The 26,374-nt window shown below is 41.0% G+C and overlaps 1 protein-coding gene across 7 annotated transcripts in view; it reads left to right on the forward strand.

Moving 5' to 3' along the window:
• The window catches only part of MET (MET proto-oncogene, receptor tyrosine kinase), a 94,191-nt gene that overhangs the window by 63,295 nt on the left and 4,522 nt on the right, over positions 1-26,374 (forward strand). For 5 of the 7 annotated variants that reach the window (XM_065699550.1, XM_065699491.1, XM_065699273.1 and 2 more), the window contains exons 11-21: positions 5,970-6,188; positions 12,234-12,380; positions 14,336-14,492; positions 15,306-15,446; positions 17,660-17,890; positions 20,287-20,367; positions 20,985-21,166; positions 22,742-22,851; positions 23,193-23,324; positions 25,095-25,260; positions 26,159-26,295. In XM_065699550.1, the coding sequence (XP_065555622.1) occupies positions 5,970-6,188; positions 12,234-12,380; positions 14,336-14,492; positions 15,306-15,446; positions 17,660-17,890; positions 20,287-20,367; positions 20,985-21,166; positions 22,742-22,851; positions 23,193-23,324; positions 25,095-25,260; positions 26,159-26,295 (1,703 nt within the window). Of the gene's footprint in view, positions 1-5,969; positions 6,189-12,233; positions 12,381-14,335; positions 14,493-15,305; positions 15,447-17,659; positions 17,891-20,286; positions 20,368-20,984; positions 21,167-22,741; positions 22,852-23,192; positions 23,325-25,094; positions 25,261-26,158; positions 26,300-26,374 lie in introns of those variants that run through there. The other 2 variants (XM_065699414.1, XM_065699359.1) reach the window with 2 other exon arrangements.

Raw genomic sequence — 26,374 nt, forward strand, 5'->3', positions numbered from 1 at the left:
ACCTAGCCTGGCCCCACTTCCCTGCGGCAGGAGCAAATGTATGCAGACCACTGCCTGACAGATATTTGTTTAGGTTGTTAATAAAGCTCCTTGTGAAAGAAATTTCACAACCTTGCTTAAACAAGCTTTGGAGAGCTGCTTTACCTGCTTACCTAGTGGTTTGGAAAGACTCCTTTCTAATAATTAACCCAAATCCTGGCTGCTAATTAGCTATCTTCTTGTTTAACCCTCAGTGGACACAAACAACTGATTACCAGTCTCTCCTGCTAATTTTTCGTATTTGCACTACATTATGATTCAGCCTTTCTCTTCTCCAGTTAAAACAAACCAAACCACTCCAAATTCTCCTGCTAAGTGTTGTTTCCTAGAGCTCTCCTCATTTTTCCCACCACCTCCGAGGCCTTCTCCCATTTGCCTAAGACTGGTGGTGCCCAACTTAGAGGTCTCGGCTTTTCCTGTAACTTACCTGTCCCTCAGGCTTAATTGTAGCCTAGAGTCACAGTGTGAGCACAGGGTCACTTTTGTAAGCAGCAGGAGCTGTTGGGGATGCTCTGAATCCCAAAGCCTCAGGGAGCAAAGCCAGCTGATGTGCCCTGGGGCGTTTGTTCTTCTCTGCCTGTTTCCATCCCAGTGGAAGAAATGAGTGGTTCAACTGGTAAAAGAGCTTTTCTGGAAAAACATACTGTAAGAAATGCAGTTTCACTGAGACTGAAAGGTCTTGGGGGCAATACGCCAGGCCCCTATAGAAGAAACATGTAAGTTGAGCATTTCAGCTTTCATGTTTGAAGTTCAGTATTTCTGAAACTTTTTTCTTCCATAAGGCAAAAATGCCTTCTTTCAGCTTTATCATTTTCATTTCATATTTATTTAAATTTCCTTAAAATTGTTCAATAGTGTGTTCACACTACTTGTGTTTATATTACATTTTATGTTAGCACTATCAAAATAATACATTTTGCCTTCTTCGAATTTGATATTTCAGTGAATAAAAAAAAAAAGGTTTTAGATTTATTGAACCATCTGTTTCAATACTTGCAGTGTGTTTCTTTTTAATTTCTATGAGTTCTTTTGACTCGTGAGTTTTGACTAGGAAGAAAAAATTTAGGCAGTGCTGCATAAATTCCCAAGAGCTCTAGATAATGCATAAGGATACACAAACCCTCTCACTTCTGCTCACATGTCCAGTTACTGTGAGAGGTGCACAAGGAAAGAATCAGCTTGTTCTTTCCTTTCACTTTGCGTTGTGCCTGTAAAGAAACTGCACGGTTTGGAGTAGTGTTTGATCAGAAGCCTGTTTACAAAATAAGTGTCTTCTAACCTCTGCTGTAAGTTGTGCTTCTGAATACTCCAGGCCAATATTTTCTCTTTGAAAGCCTGTACTTTGCACTGATTCCTCACTAGTGGATAAGTGGTCATTCAGGGATCCTTTGCTGTAGCATTTGGATATAAATTCACACTGTTTAATCTCTTCTAAACACAAATATCCCAAGATATGCATGGTTGTAAAATCAGGGAGAAGCAATCTTCTCCCTAAGGTTCATAAACACATGATGGAACAACTGACTCTGTAGTTATGCAAGATCATCTCTTTCCACAGACTTTTAATTATTTCTTTAGTAAGTAGTCCCTTGAATGATCTTTAGCATTTCTTAATTGCTCCCTGCTAGATGCCATTTCCCGCTCTATTACAGGTGAATTTTAAAACACCCTTCAATATTTGCAAGTTCATGAACAAGCCATATGTCTAATACTCATCAAAATGCCTAGAATTCACTTGCGAGTGTCTTCCCTGGATTTATTAAATAATGATAGAAGAAATTCTCTGGAAACTGGATGGTGAGCTTGTGTTTACTGAAGATTTTCCTGACTATCTCTCCAAAGACAGTCAGGGTTGGGTCCTCTGTCTGTCTTGACTCTGTGGCATAAAGTTGCCTCAGAAACCCAGTAAAGAGTTCCCCTCACAAAGGGGAACAATTGGCCTTTGTTTGTGTGCCAAAACTGCATCTCATGCACATCTCCTGCCAAGGAAAGAGTGCAGCAACTAATGTCAGGGAAAAGTCTATGCTTTGAAATCACCGGGATGCCAGGGATGTGATGGTAGCAAGACCATCCAAAGCCCAGGGGGAAATTTAGACTGCTGGTCAGTATCAAGCATCTTGTGAGAAGGGCTGGCTTTCAGACCCAGGAGCAAGGGAGGTTTTACTCTACCTTCTGGTCCAGTGATCTGACAGACTAGAAGTATCATCTCCCATGCCTTCATCCAAGAAGACAACTAGAATACAAATGCTACCAATCTATTAGGGCCATTGATTGTATTACCTGAAATGGCAGCAAAAGCCAGTGAGTTCTTCAAAACTTGAAGTGCTTGAGTGGCACTGCTCAGTTTCTCACCTACGCAGAAAAGCCTTCTGAATGAGCTTTCCTTAAATTGGACCTTAATTCTCACCTCTTTCTATTTAGAAATCATTCTTTGGCAAAGACGTTTGGAGAGTCTCTCTGTCTTTAACCTCATTCATCTTTCATTCCTCACTGAAATCCAAAAGTTTACTTTTTGTGAAAGGACAAATTGGCCCTTTTCTGCCGTATGACTGGGGCAGATCCTGTAATACGCATCCAACTGCCCCTCTCTTACCTGGGTCAGCTGCTGGGAGACCTCTGGAGCTCAGGGATCCTCTCTCATACTTTTCTTGTTCTGTCAGATGAAAAAAAATTGAATTGGGCACCAAGGTTCAGATTCAGTAGGTCAGGTTCGAATTAATTGCTTCAAGGGTCATATTTTACAAATGAAACAAGAATACATTCCTTTAAGTGATGAGTCATGTGCATTGCGCAATAGATTATTATTCCCTTTGGGGTATAGTATTTACTTATGCTTGTGAAGTGCTCCATAATTTTTACGTCTTTTTTTCCTTACTGTCTTCAGGTGTAGATTATAGTCACAAGAAGAATATAGGCTTAGCTTTTAAAGTGAATGTACTTTAAAGCCTAATTAAATAAAAGTTAAAGGTGCTGGGTGATAGGCAGTATCTTAATTGGGGAGGCAATAGATTGAATTAGGGTTTTTTTCCTATAGATCCTCAATCCAATATTTCTTGAAAACTAAACCATCATATTCTTCAATTGCTAAAACCAATTTCAAGGTAAAAATGTCATGTCAAATCATGTACCAATAAGGGCATCGCAAATAAGATTTTTCTTGACCTTACCAATCAGTCACATTGCATCCCCTCCAAAGAGTATTATTAGATTTTTATCATTTTCTGAAAGCTTCCACTTCAGAGACCAGCCTGATAAAGTAAAGTATCTGATTCTAATAGATAGCCACAAACAAAGTTATGAATACCACTGCTATTCATTTAAGAGACATCACTATTCTACAGTAGATAAAAAGTCTAATGAATTTACATTAATCAAATAAATATAATGATTCCTTGGGACATATTTGGTTTTATAACAATATGTATTTTAGTAATCCTTTTTTAGAGTAGACACAGTATGATATATATCTTTATGAATATTCATGTATCATGGAAAAGTACAGCTTGATCATCCATTATACTAATGATGCATCTTATTATTACCAAAGTGATTCAAATGCATTGCTAGGTCCATGTGATATAATGAAGCCTGAGATACGGTCAGTGGTGTATAACAAGGTATCCAAAAGAGAAAGAACAGTCTAATACTGTAAGCAAATGGAGCGAAAATCTGCCTTGTCTTATCCCTTATCCCAGAGATTACCTTGTTGTCATGGGGGATGCACGAATATTTCTTAATTTGTGCTAGGAATCGAAATGGGCTGTTTGTCACACGGGTGCAAGTCCCTTTAGCATCACTGAGAGCTGCAGCAAGTTACTTAACTGAGTGCCGAACTCACAGCTCACAGGCAGGTAACCTTTGTAGTGGAGTTCTAAAACTCTAGTGCCCAGTTTCAGAGCCTTGAAAATGTTTCCCTTGGCAGATTCAAGATTCCACAATATTATGTGCAGAAACGGGAAGTGCTGTGTCGATAAGAAAAAATGCTGATTTGTAGACAGCTTTATCCTGCTTTTCACGCTAATGTGGGTATATAACTGAAGCAACTTGAATGGTTATGTCACTCGTTTGAAACAGCAAAATTGCATTAATTTAGCATATTAGAGACAAATTTAAACTAATTTCACAGCTCCTTCAGCAGCATTTTATATTGAGAACCAATTTAATTTGAAAAACCAAACAAAAAACATGAATTTTTGGCCTTCTCTGGATGCACAAAGGTATTCAACAGCACTGTTGGTTTTCCAGGAAAATTCCTTGTGGAACGAATGTAAGATTTATGATGATGAGGAGCTAAGCCCCATTCTTACCAGGGCATATGTCAGACATAATATTTAGATTTAAAAAAAAAAGGGTAATTTCTGCTGCCAGGGAACTACTTCCAGAAGGTTTATACAATTCGAACAGAAATGCTTCTGTGAAGCTGAAAGAACTCTGTTTGTGCCCGAGTCCTTCAACCATATCCACAGTAGGCATCAGGAAAGGGAGGCACAGTGAAGGGAGTACATAGTACAGTCACAAACAGGCCGCTCTGCGGTTTGCGTGATACTGCCCAGCACCCACTGTGCCTCCCATCGATGCTTGTAGATGTGCTGTTGACATTATAATCAAATTAGTTATATAGAAATCTTCACAGTCAAGGCAGGAAGCTGACCCTTCTAGAGCACCGTTAATCTAATTGAAGCTGTTGCCTAAAATGGATCAGATGAATCCCACTCTAGGTGAGCCTCTTTCCCTCGGCTGACTATAAAGGTAGTTTAGACAACTGCAACACAAGTGTCTGGATGCAGGCTTCTTGAGTCCCATCTGCAAGAATCCATATTATCCCTGCAAACTGCCCAAACTCAGCCTCAGATGAGGCTGCCTGCAAATCCCCTCTGTCCTTTCTTGCAACACAGCAATCCTGTAGGAAGGACCTGGGTCCGTCTTGTCTGTCTCACGAGCCCTGTGTCGAGGTGGTATGGGGTAGAGGGAAGCACCTTGGCCAGACTTCTCACACTGGATCACATCACACCCACATGGCACAAAGCTCTGACAGGACTTGTGGAGTGTGGGGTGCACCAGCAGTTTGCCCCAGGAAGCACCTCCAGAGCAGGCCCTCGTGAGGACTGACAGCAGAATGTGGGGCAAGCGTGGCTTCATGCCTGTTGTCAGGCAGCTCCTGCACTGCAGTAAGAGGCAGACATCTCATCCCCACTGGTCTGAGATACAGTGTGAAGCAGTCAACACTCCAGGAGGGACTTGCGTGACACCTGTGTACCTAAGTACTAAATGCCGCACGTCTGGGGCCTTACACATACACTTTGCTGAGCTTTCATGACCCAGCATCCCATGGTGGCTTTGGCTTTAAAGCGCTTTCTCACAGAGTTCATAGTGCCTCTCCAGAATCATAGTGACTTAGTTACGCTGTCAGTAAACGTTGCTTTACTTCTCTCTTCTTCTATTTCACACATATTCATTGGCCCTGTATTTACCTTCTCCTCTGGTCCCTTGTTCTTGATTTAGTAGCAAAAAAGGAAGAAAAATCCATGTCTCAATCACTCTGACATAGGCTGGGTAAGCTGAATTATGGCTGCTCAGTACACCAGGCTAGCCTCCTGATGGTTCTTGGCTTTGGAAATCATTTTCCATTAATTATCTGCAAAATATTTACTTTAAAAGCGCTGTGAACAATCAGGCCAGGAAGTTTGTTTACTTGAACATTTCCTCAACAAGAGTGCAAACACCATTGACATGAAGTTTTTATACTTTTCTCCCAGCTCTAAATAAATGCCGTGTAGCACTGATCAGGATTTTGCTTTGGTCAAAGAAGAACAAGACCCCAGCTGTTTATTTTCTCAATATATATGTGCATTGTTAAAGAACAGTTATGTTCATCAGTGACTTCCTATGCACGTACATACTGCAATTACCTCTTTCTTTCTTTCTTCTAGCCGTGTAGCCACCGCTCCAGCTCAGAGATAATCTGCTGTACAACTCCTTCACTGAAAGCCTTCAACCTCCAACCACCCTTTGTAACCAAAGTGTTCTTTATTTTTGATGGTGTCAGCTCTTTGTACTTTGATTTTGATTACGTAAATAATCCTGTATTTAAGCATTTTGAAAAGCCAGTGTTCATCTCAAGAGGCAACCATAACGTTCTGGAAATTAAGGTAAGAAATGTTGAAATAAGTTTTTCAATTATTCAGCAGCATAGCGTAGAACAGACATTTTGATGAACTAAGGAAAACTCCAAGGAGGAAAGGGCAGAGAGAGCAGGGTGTTAGTTCTGCGGTCACTCGAGCCCCCAGCTGTCACAGCTTTAAAGGTGTAGAGCTGAAAACAAAGATACGTACCAGGGTGGTTGTTGGCATCAGGTGGGGTGGGAGAGGGGCTTTCTTTATCCTCATGGGAGGACCACGCTGCCTCAGCTTCTGGTTGCGATGGGCTGCGTCACCACTTGAGGGTTGAACATGGCCAGCAGGTCAGAACCCGAAGTGTGTGGTCTGTGCGCGAGGCCCGGCTCTCTGGAACACGGATTTGTATCCTTCCTCATGAAAGACATGGAGTTGCCTTTAGAAATTGCCCAGTGGCTTTGGCTCACTAGAGTTGACAGAAACTATGGCCTGTGCACAGAGTCACTTAGGAAGATCCGTCACCACTGTAGCCTAAATATTTACAGATCCATGAAAAATGCAAATCTGATGCTAAGTGCCTCTTAAAAGAGCATTGAGAATAGCCTACATGGCTCTGAGAAACGTCTCTTAAGAATTCGGGGCCCTCACAGGCACAGGCTGCTCTCTAAAACAGTGCTGTGGGGAAAGTTAAATGCATCCTGTGGGAGTCTGATTTCTTCAAATCTAGTGCTTTTGTGAGTCAGAGTATGAAACAGAGTAAAAACACAGGTATTTCTAATCTACAGTGAATGTTTATGAAAATTTATTATCATGTACATGTATCTTATATAGAGTATCTATAATTTATATAGTATACGACCTATAAAAAGTGCTTTACGGAAGAGTATCAGTCATAATGCTGGGGTCATCTCTTCATGTAGCTCTTCCATAGTTCTGTAAGCTAAAACTCTTTTCCCCTGTGAGAGTCATGAAATCTTGAAGCTCTGAGGTCTTTAAGATGGTCCAGGGGGCCAGCTTCTGAGATGCAGAAAATCACAGGGGATTACTTCAGAGCTTCTGTCAGCCAGAGTTTCAGACAAGCTCTCTGAATATTTATCTGTCTCCATAAAGTTCTTTGAGCAAATTCCAAAGAATAATCAGTCTGATTTTTCTTTTTTCCTTTATTTTTTTTCTGCTTGGAACTCTTGGCCGTACAGTCACTCCTTCCTCAACGCAGAGCAATCCTCTTGTTCAGTTATAAAGAAATGCTAGAAAGAGTTCTGGTGTGCAGGTCAATGGAGAGCTGGAAATATACAGCTGCTGCATGGCTCAGTGCCTCCATGCAGGGACAGCAGTGTGTTCCAGTATTTTCCAGGTCATGTATGTCAACCAGTTGGAAAGAGAACTAATTTGAGACAAATCGTAGAATAACGTGCATTGGAAGGATCCTCTGGAGGTCTTTATAGTTTAACACCCCTTGCTCAAAACAGGCCTAAGTTAAAAATTAGGTCAGGTTGCCTTTGTGGCCTTGTCTAGATGAGTTTTGAAAATCTCCAGGAGTTGAGATTTTACAGCTTTAAGAAACACAGCTCCACTAGCCTTGCATTGTGCATCCTGTGTCTCAGCTCGCTGCCTAGCTTAGTGGCCCTCTGCTGTACTTCATCCAGTTTGTCAGTATCTCTCTTCTTCTGTGAGGCTCAAAACTCAACACAGTTCTCCAGGTGTGGCCTCACAAGTGCTGAGCAGAGGATAACAATCGCTTTCAATTTACCGGCTTTGCTATTGCTAAAGTATGTGGTAAGCCTTTATCATTACAATGGCATTCTGCTGCCTTATTTCACCTTGTGGTCTAGTATATCAGTCATTTTCCTAGATCTGATGTCATCTAAGAGTGCGAGGACAATGCATCCTGTCCCTTTGTCCACGTTGTCAATAAACATTTTAAGTGGTACTGGTTCCAGTATCAGCCATTCACGAATGCCTGTTTTTAGACATTCTAAGCTGATGGCTAATCAGTTTTTCACTCACCTTAGAGTCCATCCATCCAGTCCATGTCATACAAATTTGTTTTGCCTTGCTAGGAGAGATTGTGTTGCAAACCTGTCTAAAATCAAGGTAAACACTGTCCAGTGCTCTCCTTTCATCTACAGATCCAGTCATCTCCACATAGAAGGCAATCAGGCTGCTCAGGTGAAACGCACCCTTGGGAAACCTGTGCTGGCTGTTCCCAATCACATGCTTGTCCTTGCTCTGCTTGGGAGTGCTTCCATGAGGACTTGCTCCATAGCCTTCCCAGGGACTGAGGGTTAAAAATCAGTGGCTCTTTTAACTCTCTTTTTCTTTTACTCTTGAACATTTTATTCTCCTCGAGGGAATTCTCCGTGTATTGCTGGGAAGAAGCCATTCAGATGAGAAGGGCTGGCAGAGGACTGTCCCACTGACAACTGACCAGAGACACAATTTTGTAGTATTGATGTCACCTGTAGTCATGGTACTCAAGGCAAATGTCAGCCTAAAGCTAATGCCCTGGTTATATCCCAGCAACCAACTGGATAATAACATTAGTGAAAGCTGGTCTCCTAGAACAAAGCATGAACAAGCACCAATTTAACATCTTCATCTAAATAGAATTAGCTAGTGGGATGCTTCTGTCAAAACAGTGAGGCGACTTTCAGAAATTATAATCGGGCCAAAAGATCATTACAAGCCATATTGGCAACGCTTTTCCCTTGTCCCATTCCCGCATTCAGAAACACACACACGCAAGTTTACATGCCTCATGGTTATATTTTGTGCGGTAATTAAGCAAGCTCAGCATGAAATTAAATGGCAGCTTGCTTCAGTGAACAGTCTGTTCCACCAAACCAAAGTTCTTTTATCTTTTTCTTAATTAGTTTCAGAGGGGCGGAGGGAGCTTTTATCACAAGTTTTTCAATCAAACTAATGTAGTGTGACATATCTGGCTTCCATCAAATGACAGTGGGTACCAATTGAAAGGTTCTGTTTGGTTTCCCCTGATCACAGTAAGATGATTTTGTAAGAAAACGTTACACACAGGAAAACATTAAGTCTTCCATGTAAAACACTGGGCACCGTGTGCTGCGAATGCCAGCCCTTGTCTTCAGTGCCAGCCCTTTTGTCTTCCACACTACAGAATCTCTCAAGGTCCCACATCATCACTGTCATCCTCTGCCAAGTATATGGGTCTTCAAAGTCGCTCAGTGCCCACCATGCCCCAGTCAGAGGGGTCATGGCAGAGTAGCTTGATGCACTTCTCTTCAACACTGTGAAGACAGCACTTCAGAAGTGCTCCCATCTCCCACCAACATGGGAAGCTGTCAGGGCAGAAGTTCTGGTGTTTTGCTGCTGGTGATGACTGAAGATCTGAGTCTGCTGAAAAGGACAGTCTCTACTTGATGCCTCCCACATAAGCCACTGAACCAGACCTGCAAGCTGGACTGCTGACAGCCCAGTGTGTCCTATCTGTGAAAAAACCCAAACAAATAAATAAGGAAAGAAACAACTTCAGAGCAAGCTAAGGAGGAAGCTCTGCAGCTGTGGTAACTCCTCATTCTCCCCAGGTCAACCCACTTTGCTTAGGAAACTCACAAATTCTCCTTACACCAATATCAAATTACCACACCTTCATTTGTCGTCATTTCTACTGCTTGTAGACTTTCACCCAAATTATTCCAGTCTCTCTAAAGTTGTGAGATAGTTGATACACCAGTTTGGTTTGCACAGCTACTAAGTCCAGCAGTGAGCTTCACCAGCTTGCGATCAAGGGCATTGCTCAGCGAGAAGGGAGACATATGCATTTAAAAATAGGAAATAGTGTTTCCCAGTTCTCACAGGAGCAAGTTTCCTCCTTTTCTTAAAATTGTCAGCAAATTCTGTGGTCAGAGCAAAACAAGTACTCAAAGAGTTTTGAAATTCTTAATATATTGATATTATAGTTAATGTATTTGAAACTATGATATATTAATGGTAATATATTGGTAGCGGTAGTAAGTAAAAGCTATTATCTTCATTATAACTGGCTAAGGACCACCTTAGGAAACATCAGTGTACTTTTCTTCACCTTTGTGTAAGTATCATCTTTGGTGGAGAAAAAAAATCTAAGATTTGGTGTAGAAGAAAAAGAGGCCACTTACCCACACTCCCCGGGATAACATATTTATCCTGAAGATGGAAAACTCATTCAAGTCTTCTGAGGTACAACATTCAAAGGAAAGATTTGAACATGAGTGGCTCACTATCTGCAGCAAGTCTCCATACTAATAAGCAATAAGCAGTCAATCACATGCTCCCTGGCCCGTTCCCATTGAATATTTACTTAATTAACACCAAACAGAATGGCGTCAAGTAGGCAGAAAACAGAATGCAAAATGGACCTTTTTTTTGACTAGCAATTAAAAGCATTTACCTGGGGTGTGGCTTTGCCAGTCAAAATAGGACATTAAACTGGCTCTCCTACGTGTTTATTAAAATTTTCCCAGGGTTCAGGCAGATTCTGCAGCAAACCTAAAACATCTGCCAAAGTAAGCTTTCTTTGCCCCTCAGAATGAGATTCTTGTTTCCTTTCCAGTGTATGGGGCGTCATAGCAGTGTCAGACATGGTGCCTTTCTCCCTTCTCATGAAAAACTCTCACATCCAGCCTTCATAAACAGCCTGTATCAGTGTAATTCTCCATCTTCCTTTTTCCCTTTTAATCATGCTTACTATGCCTGTTGTTTCTTCTTAAGCTGGCCTGTATAGAAGGTAGAACATCTTAAATCCTGATGCACTCTTGAGCACAAAAGATTATAGAATCATAGAATCATAGAATAGTTAGGATTGGAAAGGACCTTAAGATCATCTAGTTCCAACCCCCCTGCCATGGGCAGGGACACCTCACACTAAACCATCCTACCCAAGGCTTCATCCAACCTGGCCTTCAACATTGCCAGGGATGGAGCATTCACAGCCTCCCTGGGCAACCCATTCCAGTGCCTCACCACCCTCACAAGAAAGAACTTCTTCCTTATATCCAGTCTAAACTTCCCCTGTTTAAGTTTTAACCCATTATCTGTTGTCCTACCAGTCCCTAATGAAGAGTCCGTCCCCAGCATCCCTATAGGCCCCCTTCAGGTACTGGAAAGCTGCTATGAGGTCTCCACGCAGCCTTCTCTTCTCCAGGCTGAACAGCCCCAACTTCCTCAGCCTGTCTTCATACGGGAGGTGCTCCAGTCCCCTGATCATCCTCGTGGCCCTCCTCTGCACTTGTTCCAACAGTTCCATGTCCTTTTTATGTTGAGGACACCAGAACTGCACACAATACTCCAGGTGAGGTCTCACAAGAGCAGAGCAGAGGGGCAGGATCACCTCCTTCGACCTGCTGGTCACGCTCCTTTTGATGCAGCCCAGGACACGGTTGGCTTTCTGGGCTGCGAGCGCACACTGAAGCCGGCTCATGTTCATTTTCTCATCAGCCAACACCCCCAAGTCCTTCTCCACAGGGCTGCTCTGAATCTCTTCTTTGCCCAACCTGTAGCTGCGATCCTGAACTTGGTCTTTGGACACTACCAGAAGGAATATTTCATCCAAGTCTGGGGTGTGAAAGCAGGTTTTCTGAGTAGGGAGTGCACTTTTCATGCTGTCATCTTTACCAGGGTTTGTTCCCTTTTGGTCTGTGAATGTGATTTTAACAGATTTTTGCATTTTTCTGATTATAATTAATTAGTTATTTTTGAAAGCTTTACTCCTGCTACAATAACCACTTGCAAAGCAAAACGTTTGAGATGCCTTTATTTTGTGGATAATATAATGCCAATTTTTTGGGAGACCATTTACATCTTTAGGAGTCTCTATGGGCTGTATGAATATTAGTGACAGCAGATTTTATCCACAAACTTTATCATCCCTCTTCGGCCTGTCTGTCAAACTTCTATTTACATGAAAAAACGTGATACCTGCATATTGACAGGGCAATGTAAATTTGCATTAGTCTTTTATTCCACAAATGTTTTTCCATTAAAAACATTTTCCAAAGTAATAAAAGGACTTCTCCTTAACTTTTATGAGATGGTTATGTAATATGAAATTGATTTTTTTTTTCCAAGGGAAATTATATTGATTCAGAAGCTGTTAAAGGAGAGGTGCTAAAAGTTGGAAATAAAAGCTGCGAAAACCTCCTCCTGCAATCAGAATCCATTCTGTGTACAGTTCCCAGCGATCTCCTGAAATCCAACAGTGAGCTAAATATAGAGGTGAGGCAGCTACACCACACATGAGATATTAATGCCATTTTTATTATCATTCTCAATGTCATTATTGAACTTAGAAACTTTACATTCAAGCCTAAGCCTGTTTACAGAGATATCTCTATCCCTGTTCGCGGTGTTTGGGATGGAAATACAAATATTATTGACTACTTTAAAGGAATATTATCATCATTGTTGTTATTACCTGTTTGTGTAGAGACGTCCTGGACCCTTAGGTGAAAAGTAGGACCTAAACTAAGCACAGAAATAAAATGGTAGTTACTATTCCAAACACAAGAAGAAACATATGAGGAAGAACGGGAAGCTGGAATGGAGTAGGTTTTCTGTGGAGCACACAAACTCTTTTTTCATCAAAAACTTCTGCTGCAATCAGGAGGAGTAGATCCTTTCTTAAAGAATTTTTTGTCTGCTTTTTCAGTTTCATTGCAATTGTTTTTGTAAGCCTCAGACACTTAGGGCAAATGTTTGAGTTCCACTGTTGTTCTAAAGATGGTCCCACTAGAGTCATTCAGAGTGTTACCGCAAATTTAAATGGCAGTTTCAACCTTTGATTCCTAGAATAAGACACAAATCTTTCAATATATTTGGATTTTTTTTTAAATATAAAATGAAAGGAAAATCACAGCAGAATGGGATTACCTTTAAATTACTAAATTTGCTTATCATGGACTCTGATTCACTGAAAACAGTGGAGACTTAGCCAGTCGTGTAACCATGATTAGGATTAAAGTCTATGTGAGCAATTTGAAGCAGGGACCATTTATTTTTCCTATGTCTTTATGGCATTCATCTCAATAGGATAATATTCTATCCTATTGATGGCCGTGAATGGTATTCCTAAGTGCTACTGCAGTCTAAGGAAACAGCAATAACTGATTTGCTTTATTAGTACAGTTAATAGTGTATCTGTTTCCTGGACCTGTAGATGCCTAGTTTCATAAAATACTTGTGCACATGTTCCATTCTGTACCTGTTCATATTTTTACATATGCAGCCAGGACTGGCACTAGATTAAATCAGTGTTATGATGTGAGATTTCCTTAATCTCTAGAAAAAGATATGTGACATGTATTCTGTATGTAGAAAAGAACACAACATAAAGGGGTTAAATAAGGTTTCTGCTTGTTTACTGGCACGGAGCCTCAGAAATTGCAGTCTGCCCAGCAAAGAAGAAAATTTGCTCTTTTGACGGGCAAATCCATCATTACAGTACCCAGAGGAATGAATTCCACAGGAGGAAGAGAAAAGATGGCCAGATGCATTCCAACTGACTGAGCTAGCGCCGTGTGACCTGAAACAGTTTTTCCCTGTTAGCTGCTTGGTGTTTGTTTGGTTGTTGGTTTTTGGTGTTTTTTTCTTGTTTGTTTTGTTTTCTTTCTTTAAACTGTCAACAAGCGAGAAGCTGGCAAGGGACAGGCTCACGTGACCTTGGGAACTAAAATGCAGGCACGCTGTCAACAGAGAGTTTGATATTACAGCCTATTTATGCCAGAAGGACGCATACTAAAGACATTTGGTCTGGTTTTCTAAACATACATCTCGGCTCATATATCCATAGGCCTATACGTTTGCATGCACCACTTGAGTAAAAGTATGAATTCAGCATTTTGAATTAACAAGTAACAGCAGGACACTGTTATCCAGGGTGCGTGCATGTGTGCATGCCGTGTGTGTGGTGTAGCACATATATGGCTGTGTCATTACCAGAGCTCTTGAAGACAAGTAATGAATCATCAAAATGTAAATCTGCATGTATAAATACATACACCAGTATAACAGTTTCTCCACTCCCAGTCTTATCGTAGCACAGCATCACAAATTCAAGATTTAATACATATGGGATGTATAATCTCTTGCTTTAATACTAATAATCTAGTTCTTGTCTTTTGAAATCATTATACTATTATACTATTTTTTCTTTGGTTCTTGTTTTTTTTCAGTGGAAGCAAGAAGTTTTGTCAACAGTTATCGGAAAAGTGCTGATCCAGCAAGATCAGAATTTCACAGGACTAATTGCTGGACTAGTTTCAACAGCAGCTTTAATATTCATCTTTTTGGTGATTTTCATCTGGAGAAGGAAGAAGAAACAAATTAAAGGTCCATCATAGTCAATTCCATCAAATAATTCTGTTATTATATCTTAGATTTTAAAAACTGACATCAGTTTATGTTTTGCTCAACTGCCATACAATGCCCTGTTGTAACCTGTCAGCAGAGGTTTCACAATCAAGTCCAATGTTTAGTTGCATTTCAGCCCTTGGCTCTTGCCCGAACTGGGTGAAGGGCCACACACTATGCCTGAAAGAGAAGGATTTGGGAGGAACTCTGAGCTATTAAGAAAACTTAGTAACTTCTCTTCATCAGTCAGCCCTGGGAGAGGGAATGAGTAAATGACACGTGCGGAATCACGAGTACTTCAGCTTCATCTGGTTGCCTTGTAGTCCTCCAGGCTGTGCCTTAGTTGTGCAAGACGCAGTGCGCTGCGGCATCCTGGTCCCCAGTTCACCCAAATCAGGAACTTGGTCAGAGTGTGCCTCCTCTCTGGCCCCCATGTCTGGGTTTCCTTCCAGCAGGAACTGCTGCACTACACAAGGGGAAAGGAGCAGGAGAGCTGGAGACCAGGGTTTGTCCTGACGCACTTACCCAGTCAGATCATGAAGCAGACACCAGAGGCTTCAAAGCTCTCTTGGAATTTCCAGTCTGGCCAAGATGGGGGGGTAAACACAAATTACAGCAAATCTTGTGCTGTACAAATAGCTCAGTTTCAGGTCCTGCACATATCTGCTTCCGCAAGAACCCAGCCCTCTTCCCAGCAGAGCAGAACATCTAAACTTAAATAAATACCTAAGTGAATGTTGACACACAGTAAACATAAGGGTTTTCTAATATTTCTTACTTCTCTCCCTTCAGATCTGGGAAGTGACCTAGTGCGCTATGATGGCAGAGTGCACACCCCTCACCTTGACAGGCTGGTGAGCGCAAGGAGTGTAAGTCCAACCACAGAAATGGTTTCAAGCGAATCTGTAGACTACAGATCAACTTTTCTAGAAGGTACACCGCTATTCCGAATCCTATGGATGGTGTTTTATACATCTTGCTTTTCGTATGTCTTCAAATGGTAGACATTTTGACCAGTGTCTGAATTTCAGTTTCTCATCTGTTTTGTCTGTGTCTGCATTATTTGGGACTTCCATGTGTTCAGGGGCTTGCTATTTGAACTGAGCTTCTCAGGTGCTTCCCAAGATTAAGGTACAAAGGATTTTTCTCTTACTCAGGTTGGAGGAATAAATAAAATACCATTAGTAAGAACTCACTGTAAGTATGCTTCAAAATTTATTAGGAGCTAGTGGATTTAATGATTTTGTGTTATCATGAGGTCCATCACACCATGCGCAAATCCACTCTGAATAAAAGCAATTTTAAGGGTAGCAAAGAGTGGCTGTAGGCTCAGTGTGTCTCAGTGACTTCATACAGTCATTAAAAAGCAGTTCTGTCAGCAGGTGACATGGAGCTTTGTAGGTTGATACTCTTCTGTCCGTGTCTCTCCTATAAAATGGCACGTTGTATGGCACAAAAGTGTCAATTTTAAAAATAAAGCTAAAGGGATGTGAAAACTGCAACAAATTGAGTGGAAGTCCATGTGTGCTGAGATGCCAGTCTCAGAAAACACACTGTTAATTTTCAGGCCTGTGGGCATGAGGGAAGAATAACCCTGTGCTGAACATATTTTTTTGCCGTGTGACACCATTTTAGAGTGAGTAGCATTGGTATAGACATAGTCTTATGCTATTTCAGGTGCTGCTGTATACAATTCACTAGAAATTGTTCCAAATCCTTATTCCACCTTTGCAATCACCAATTGTGGAGCTGTCTGAAAGCCAGGCTCATTCCCAGCTTCCTTTATGATTCCTTAAATGCTGCTGTCAGCTTACACAGGAAGTTTCTTGATTGAAGTTTCTTCAGTGTGCCACTGGTTAGAAGGGAAAGTGGTGCATGGGACAAAACTATGCAAAGAGACTTGGTGGAAGGTAAATCTGCAGTGGTCCTGGGACCACTGTGCACTGGCAAAGCATAGCAGGGAGCATACCACGAAGGGGATGCATTCAGTTAATGTTTCTGTAAGAATGTTTACGTTAATTACTGTCAAAGAATAAAATGACAGGGACATTAGAAAACATGCAAATGTACATGCAGCAGCTGTAAAAATTATTTCACAACCATGGCTAGGGTATTTTACTGTCATTATTAAATAGGTACTTGCCCTTGGTGACATAAATGTGGCTTTGTAAATGTAAAAGAGTGTATTTTTGCTTCTAGATAAAGCAGCAACGAGTTTTTCTCAGCAGCTAGAGTGATAACAGCCACTATATAATTTCCTAAGTTTTATACGTGAATATATAAAATGTGTGTACAACTTTTTGTGATAAAATATCTGATAATTTCTGTTGTTAAATGTATTCCCCTTTTTTCCTTTTGATTCTGGGCTAAATTCTGCTCATCGACTCCACTGGAATCCTTCCAGAATGAAATTGGTGTAAATTAAACTTAGTTCTTGAATCTATTACACAAAATACTAGAAGAAAATCTTTTAAACAAAAGCAATTTAAAATACCTGAACGACATGCTGTTGATAAAAATAATTTTCTCAAGAAATGCTCCTTGCTTCACTGATACATTTTAATTTCTGCTATTTTGAATCAGCTGGCTCATGTTATTTTCATGAGTAGCACCAACTGTATTATCTTCAGCAGTTACAGGATATGAATCACCTCTAGGCATTTCCCTGGTTGAATATTTACCATTGGATAAATATAGCTAGTCACCAGCAGTTTGAAAACCTTATGACATGTAAAGTTCCCTACCACATTAGAACATGACAATAGTAAAAAGTTTCATGTTCACTACTTCCTCCTGCCATATTGCTGTCATTTTTCCATGTTACTCCCAATTACTAGAAATGCTGTAACCTACACTTGGCAAGAAGTGACAAGGCTTCCTTCCATCCCCTCAGAAAAGTGGAAGTTTTGCCATTTGCTTTCACAAAAGTAGAGCTGAGACAAGCATAAGTTTCTAGTGACACGGTTTTCCTGGAGTTTGGCAGTTTAGTAATGAATATTATCATTTTTCCTTTGTGACCAAAGCTTCCGCAAAGCCAAACCACTTCCAAACTGATAAACTGGAACTTTGCTTACCAATGCAATAAACCTCTTCATTTTCCAAGGAGAAGTCTGAAAGGATTATAATGGGTTTTGTTCATCTTGCAGATCAGTTTCCAAGCATGTCGCAGAATGGATCGTGCAGACCCACCCAGTATCCTCACTCTGACCTCTCCCCAATCCTGTCTAGTGGGGACTCAGATTTAGCCAGTCCACTTCTCCAGACTAATGTCCACATTGACATCAGTGCCTTGAATCCTGACCTGGTCAAAGAAGTGCAGCATGTGGTTATCGGTGCTGACAGCCTGATCGTGCACTTCAGCGAAGTAATAGGAAGAGGTAGGTACTGCGACTCTGACCTTGCAAACTGCTGTTCTTTTTGCACACCCATTCATTACAAACCCTTCTGAATAAGGTGCCTACACTGAGGTTTTTCATGCTTTTTACCTCTTACAGCACTGCATCCCATGCACTGAATGGGAGCGGGGAGGAACCAAGGGGCTGTACTGTGAAGTCAGATGAAGGGTTGTGCATTTCATCAGTTGGAGAAGACACCAGAGGGAGGAAGGAGGCTGCCAGTTGATGGAGCTCCTTTAAACTCAGAGACTTGCTGGTTCCCTGTCTGCTACCTCACTCTCATCCCTTTCAGGGTTACAGAAAAGCACAGCCAGGGCTTCTGATCCCTGAGGCTGCAGTTGCAGGAGTGAGGGTGCTGCAGAATCTTGGACAAGCCTAAAGCACACACCTAAGCAGCAAGGGATGCTGAGGCAGGGGCACCAGTGTCTTAAACTCAGAGCCTGAGAGCTGCAGGACACAATGCAGAAAACTGCAGGCACTAGTGTCGCCAGTAAATGTCCCCATGCACCAGGTGATATAGGCTTTTCCCTCCACAGGTTTCCCCCAGCTCTGAGGAATTTGCTGTTTGTTTCCTCCCACCAGAGGCTCTTCATTCCCCCTCATTTCTCTCTCATCCCAGATGGAGTGATGCATAGCTCCTGATTCACTTCCCCTTAGTTTTGTCCCTGATATAGCGAGTCACTTATTTTCCTGAATTTCTCCCATCATTCCTATCCCTCTCTGTAATCAGGTTCCCTCCTTCTTTCATAGCCCAAGCCAGTATTTCTGTTAGGAGCATTTGTTAAACTCTGTGCTATCAAGTACCTATTAGCAAGCCAAATAGAAACTGGATTTTCAGTACTTCTGCAGATCATGCATATGGGGTCTCTTGTTAAGTATCAGAATACTGATAAAAAGTAGGGTATAAATTATATTGCTAATGCCTTTTCTGCAGGAAAATAGCCACAAATTAAACAAACAGCCTGTGTGTTTCCCTTCCATGTATTACACTTCATCATCCCCAAAGTAAGGGTGGGCCTTTTTTTTTTATTATTTCTTGTTTTAGAAAAGTCGAAATAATTTCCCATTTTTTAAGTGCTGAAAAATATCAGGAATGACACCAATATTATTAACCATTTGTAATTCTCCTCCATAACTAGAAATGGGCTAAACTCAAACATATTTTAGACACACCCAATCCAAGCTGTAGGATTTGTGCCCAGGCTCCAAACAATCTGTGGTCTGATGGGATTTTAGTTGCTTTTATAAAACAAATTTTGTATTAATTTTATCCCAAGCCAAAATCAAAGCCAGCTGAGCTCTGACCAGCTCTTACAACTGGAAACTAGTAGAATTAATCAGATAGTCTTGTTCTCTGCAGAAGTCACACTTGACTAAAACCTATTTTGCTCTCTAACTGCAAATATTAATATTTTTAAAGTATCCTGTAAATAGTACATCTCTGAAGAATAGCAACCATTATTTGGTTTGGATAAATTCATGCACATGCCTGGATCTCAAAGTTCTCTGTTTCCTAGAGAGGTCCACCTGACTTCTCATAGCAGGTATCCCCGTAGTAGGTGTCTTTAGACTACCCCATTTGCTTGGCAGGAAAGCACAGGATCAGGAAGGATTTCTATGTCCCTGGCAGTTTATTTCACTGCTTAGACTGTGAGAAAGAAGGCAAATTTTTCTAGCTCATCAATTTTTTTTTTAGCTCATCATATTTTAGTGACATTTTACAGTCAGAACTACACCACAGCAGAGGCCAAAGACTGCTGCCTAGTGATGCGGTCAGTCTGCGATCAGGAGAGCAACTCCCAGCCTGTTCATGGCCAACACACCATGTTTAGCACTCAGTGTTCTCCATGGAATAGCAAAGCCTGAGAGACTGTAAGCCCACAGTGACCCTTTTTATGCAACTTTCTACTGATGATGCATCAAGGCTGTACAATCCAGTGGACCACTTAGCATGGGCTTACAGACCACTTGGAACCACCAATCCAGTGGTCAGGTCAGATCCTAACTGCTTGCTTCGGCTTTCCAATGCCCTCCTTTGACATGTATCTCATAGGAGAGTAAGGTGGGAATGGACTGGCACGGTTTTTGTGTGCATAGTCATTACAAGAACATGAAGCAATTGTGGCGCCAGCCTTGTCAGTATTTATACTCTGTATCTAGGTTAAGAAATGCCAGTTATGCTGCAAATAGAGTTTTCATTTTATGTAATGATGGTTTTATGTAATGGTAGTTTTATGTGTTAGTGATGAAGTATACATTACAAGTGTTGGGAACTGGACAGAAACAGTGTGATCACTTTCTTGAAGCATAATTGCTGCCCAGTGGAAAATACCAGAAAGCTAATTTTACTTATTAAATCTTGCTCATTTTTTACACAGGACATTTTGGGTGTGTGTACCATGGGACATTGCTGGATAACGATGGCAGGAAGATTCATTGTGCTGTGAAGTCACTGAACAGTGAGTTGCATGTTTAATAGTGAGACATTATCGTAATTCCAAAGGTAACCAGGGTGAACTAATTATTACAGTGAACTGTACTTTCACAAATAAAGATTCTTAGTTGCAGCTGGATCAGATTTATCTCTGACGCAATTTCAATGTCCTCAGTTTACCACAAGGCATTGGTATATATTTGTACATCAAACAAAATGCCCATATATTTCCTCTACAAAGAAAAGGGCACAGGAGAATGAGGGAAAGGCAGTGTCATTTTTTATTCTACTAACTACTGAAGGTTTGGTTTTGGAAGTTAAATTGCTAAAGAGTGGGCGAAGCTGCTGGAAAACCAGGAAAATACTATAACAACATTTATTAAAGGCTTTACTCAAGTGTCGTTATTCAATTCTAGATAATTCATAATAAGAAAAGGAGAAACGGAATTAAAATCTGCAACAAACTGTATTTGGTCACTGTAAGAAAACCAATGTACATAACCTCACTGTAATGCGGGCGGTGGGGAGCATGTTTGTAGCTTCTCATGATCACTTTGTTGTGCAATGACATGCTGGACAGAAATGAAATGTAGTTTGTTTGGGTTTCTCTTAATTAACTCATTTTATTACTGGATTTCTCAGGGATAACAGACCTGGAAGAAGTAGCTCAGTTTCTGAAAGAAGGAATAATAATGAAAGATTTCACTCATCCCAATGTTCTGTCTCTTCTGGGCATCTGTTTGCCCAATGAAGGATCCCCCTTGGTTGTTCTTCCATACATGAAACATGGAGATCTTCGAAACTTCATTAGGAATGAGACTCATGTAAGTACGTGGTGAGGTCTACCAAATGGTAATGCGAGCCTAGCCATGCCCTGCTCCAGCACCACAGGTTATAAGCTCTGACAATTACATTACATCCATAACTTGCTGCTGTTACTACACCTTAACCTTTGGCACTTGCTTAGGTTGGCACCAAGCCTGACCACGGCACTGCCACTCCTTCCCTTCCCCCTCAAATTCCTCTCTAGAATGTTTCCCAGAAATTATCAACAATAACTATTTCTCATTTCCCATCCATAAGCCCCTTTATAAACAAATGTGTTTATGAAATCTAAGTCAAGGGGCTCAACCATCTGCTGGTTTAAACTGGCGTATCTCTGTTGACTTCAGCACAGCTGTGCCAGTCGTCACCATCTGCTCCTCCAGCTCCTAGGTGAGGGATCTCCATGTCCAGCTAGTGTCACAGTCCTGCTATTATCAACATTTTTTCTTTTTATCTTAAAGAAAACCAACAATTGTTGCACAAACTACAAATACTGTATTGTCAGAGGTTTTCCCTGCTTCTATTGAAGGACTGCAGATTTCCCAGATGTGCCTCAGTGCTTTCTCTCAAGTATGACACCACAGGTCATGCCTCAGATAGTGTAAGCCCGCTCTATGCTGTAGTATTTTACTCAGTTCACAGTGCTAGGACAATAGAAAGTGATTTCTGAACCAGCAGGATTTTGCCCCTGTCACTATAGTGGTCAACAATAGCCAGGACACATTTAAAAAGAAAATGCATCTTGACACATTATTGGGTGAGTTAAACTTTCTGAGGGAGGGACCTCTTCACTTTTGAGCTTCCTTCATTCTACAAGCACCAGGGCCCTTTTCAGCCAATAGTGCCATGGTCCTTTCTGAAATACATATAACAATGACCACAGTTGAACAGATTGTTACAGAGAAGAAAATTATATGGAGCAATGCCAACAACACAAAAGTCTGTGGGACCTTACTATTACAAAACAATTCATGCTGCTGGATACAAGAATTAGAGGTTCATGTTTATACTTCTTTTGATACTTAACGTTTTTAGTAAGGACTCTTATAGACCAGCAGAAAGAGTTGCCAATCTTAGTGGAAAATCTTCCTCTGGTAGCTGCTAAGGTCTTATTTACCTTTTCCATGGTATTATACTGATGACAGCTTGCACTCATTTTGCACCAAATAGGGCTCTTCTTTCCTGATCATTTCAGGTTGATGAGTGCCATGTTCATAGTTAACACCTTCTACTGAGTTACACACTATTACTACAAGTTCACAAATGTGAGTTTTGTGTATTGGCTGTGATGCCAAGGTTTCAGCATACTGTTCCACTTCCTAGCTCAGGTCATGCTGCTTATGCTACAAACTCCACGCTTCGGGAGCCTGTCAGGTTCTTTGGTTTCTTAAATTTGTTTCCTCACTGGAGGTGAGAATTTGACCTAAATTTACACCAGTTTTCCTACAAGCGCCAACCTGTCTTGATCATTCTGGTGGCAAGATAGGTGTGTCAAAACTTGAGAGTCACAGCAAAAAACAGTCTGCTCCTTGGGTTTCTGCATTCATTATATCACAACTGTTTGTGTTTTACAGAACCCAACAGTAAAAGACTTAATTGGATTTGGCCTTCAGGTCGCAAAAGGGATGAAATACCTTGCAAGCAAAAAGTTTGTCCATAGAGACTTGGCAGCAAGAAACTGTATGTAAGTATAAACATCCAATTCCAGCCACATTATCACACTCTTCTGTGCAAGAAAGACAGTGAGATGAGATAAATGAAAGTTTTCAGGATTCTGCTTTTTTAGTCAAAACAGGGTGTTTTTTTCATTTTTCCGTAATTATACTGATGTTTGTCTTGCATACTGATGAGCTACTCAGCTTGCTGAGAGCTCGCTTCTTACACATAAGCTTTTTTCGAGTGTGGGAAATAAGAAAAGCTGAGGTGAAAGTGTAGCCTCTCAAAATCGTTGGTGAGAGAGTTTAAAAGGCATCTCCTAAGGGAAGTTAAACTGTGGTTGTCTAAACTTGCTGTGCTTCCACCCAGCCTCTTCAGAAGCAGCACGTCTCTGCTGCCACACCTAGAAGGAGGGAGAGGAACACAGGAACTTTGTGAGAAAACCAGGAACACAAAGAAAACACCAGTGAGACCTCTTGACAGCAGTCTTTCATTACATAAGTATGAGCCTCCTTCAGCTCAACTACACACACAGATTAACATTAAAAAATCAGAGCGTGCAAAGAATCTTACTAGTGTCTGGGTAGCCAGACAGTTCAGTTCACACACATACTAACTGATACAGGAGGCGCTGATACTATTATGCTAATTCATACCTACGCTGTGAATTAATGAGGTACAGGATTAAACATTAGTTTATTTTTAGCCCATCATAATCTGGAACTCTATCTGCAGAAAGGTTATTTACCTGTGACATCAGATTTCTTACTCTTTTTTCAAAGGGTGCACACTCGTGCAACTGAACAGCCTCTGAAAAAGAATGTTTTCTTACAGCTGCTGGCTTTTTAAGGGAGGAAAAAAGCCGCAAGGAACATGATTTTCAGGTTTCCTAAGAAGAAAGGAATTGGGTTACTGGATAAAAAAGTCCTGGTTCATCTGATCAAAGTCCAAAGAGTGTCAACAGGACATTCCCTCTGGCCTACTGTCTCTTCCTTGGGTGAGGAAGGAACAGCTGTCAGGATGTTTCACATGGCCAACTGAATGGTTGCTTTTGTACTTGTGAATGGCTCAGCACTTCAGAGCCTGGAGAGCTGCTCCCATGTGAGCAGAAGATGCAGGGCTGAAGACCCACATTCCTCAGTGGCCACAGTAGTGATATCTGTCAGAAAGGAAGCCAGGATGCAAATGCAGTCCCTGTGGACTCTTGACTCTATTCCACTCTCTTGGAAGAGGTGCAGGAAGCTGCTGTGGCATGTACTGTCCCCTGTTGACCCATCAAAGTTCCCTCCTACTCCCTTCATTGGTACTGGTTTGGTTATTATGTCAGTAAATACAGGAGATGGTTGTGTGCCACTCAGAGGGACTTCAGCAGATCAGAGAGTTGTCCAGGCAGAAACCTCATAAGTTCAAGAAATGTCATGTACAGGCTGAGAGAGATGGGATTGTTTAGCCTGGAGAAGGCTCAGGGTGATCTTTTCCATGTGTATAAATACCTGCTTTCAGCAAGGGAGGTAGTGGTGAACTAGATGATCTTCAGAGGTCCCTTCAAACATCACCCTTTGATTGTGTGATTGCGTATAAAAGCCCCAACACGGGTGTTTGCTGTGGCTAGGTCTTCAACTATAATGAAGGATAGGCTTAAGCATGCGAAGACCCATGCTCTGACTGTTTTCTGACAATGATAACACTTACCAGGACAGACACCAAGCTTAGGAGGAGCAGAGCTACGGGGATCTTCTGGTATGGCTGAGATGTAACCCCAGCAGAACTTTCCTTATGCACCATTCTTTCCAAGTACAGACACCAAACACATCCTTAGTTACAGAACTACATTATCATATATGGGCAGTCATGGAGGTAACGATGGGTCCTTCCTTATCAAAACTGAGAGTAAATAGGATGGGTGGTGCCTTGTCTTGGAGATAACGATAAGAGGTTTCTAAGGATACAGAAGATAAAAACAGCAGAGGAAGAAATGATGTAGACTCAATCAGGATGTATAGGCTATTAGCAAAAAAAATTTTTATACAAAGTAATTGTTTTAAAAGAACTGTAATTCAAATTATATTATCAAAGCAATATCCGTAATTTCCTGAGTTCATTCACTGTGTTAAATGGGTGTCAAATATACTTCACTGCACTTTTTGTTTCATTGTTACATTAGCTAATAGATCCAAAGTCACTGTCTCAAAAATGCGAGTCATTATAATCCACCATCACTGTAAATCTTGCCTGCTCAGTTGCAGATAATACTTTTTGTCATTTCTCTAGGTTGGATGAAAAATTCACTGTCAAGGTTGCTGATTTTGGTCTTGCTCGAGATGTCTATGATAAAGAATACTACAGTGTGCACAATAAAACAGGTGCTAAACTGCCAGTGAAATGGATGGCTTTAGAAAGTTTACAAACTCAGAAGTTCACAACAAAGTCAGATGTGGTAAAGTACAAACATATTTGTATCACCTATTAATTTCTCTTACATGGCCTGAGGCATCTCTTTAGTATTTAATGAATGGACTAACTCCAAACCAAAATGTGTATATGAGTATAACTTTAGTTCACATAAGAAGCTTTTTCACATCCCAAAAGGGTATTTGCGCCAATCACAAAGCAACAAGTTGTTGACCTGATTATCTGTTACGGCTCAGGAAAGAATCAAGAGTTTAATTCCACTCCAGGGGAAATTAAGGACATTCCAAGAAGCCAAGTTGGAGCTGAACCCTGCTATAGGAGGGGCTCTGGAAAGCTTGACAGAACAGGTTAACTTCGAGATTCTTGAAATTTAATAGTTCTCAAAAAGACTTTATTTACTTTATAAATACTTACTGACTGCCTACAGCAATCTCAAGTATTACCTGGCCATTTATGAAGAAAAAATTACAAGATGAAGTCATTAGTTGGCTGGATCACTCTGTATTTCAGCTCTCCTTTCAATCCAGATCCAAATTAGCCTGTGATGCATAGAATTTTCACCACGTATATTCTCTTCAGTATATATTTACACAGGGTTAGTCAGATCATCAGCTCATGTAAATTGGCAGAGCTCCATTAACCTCAAATAAGGTCTGCCAATTTATACCAGCTAAGTAGCTGGCCTATAGGCTTTTATTTTCTTTCATTTACTTAGCTGAGTTTCTCTGGCTCTACTTTAAGTGGCTCCTCAAGTCCCCACAGCATTTATTAGCCCACTCAAAAGAAAGCTGAATGCAGTAAAATAACTTTTCAAAGGGAAAATCCGTGCATTTGAAAGTTTAAATCTGTCAAACCATCTTCTAAAAGTGGAATGTAAAGCCCTCCAACCCTATAACTTACTACTTATTTCTTTGTTTTCTTAGTGGTCCTTTGGTGTGTTGTTATGGGAACTTATGACAAGAGGGGCACCACCTTATCCTGATGTAAATTCTTTTGATATAACTGTTTACTTACTACAAGGAAGAAGGCTGCTGCAACCTGAATACTGCCCCGACCCACTGTAAGTAAACAGTTTGCAAGGCTGATCCTGATGTTGCAGTAAGCAAGCCTGTGGGAGGAAAAAAGGGCTTTCTTCTTTT

This window comes from Lathamus discolor, chromosome 1, assembly GCF_037157495.1.
Source record: "Lathamus discolor isolate bLatDis1 chromosome 1, bLatDis1.hap1, whole genome shotgun sequence".
Classification (NCBI taxonomy): Eukaryota; Metazoa; Chordata; class Aves; order Psittaciformes; family Psittacidae; genus Lathamus; species Lathamus discolor.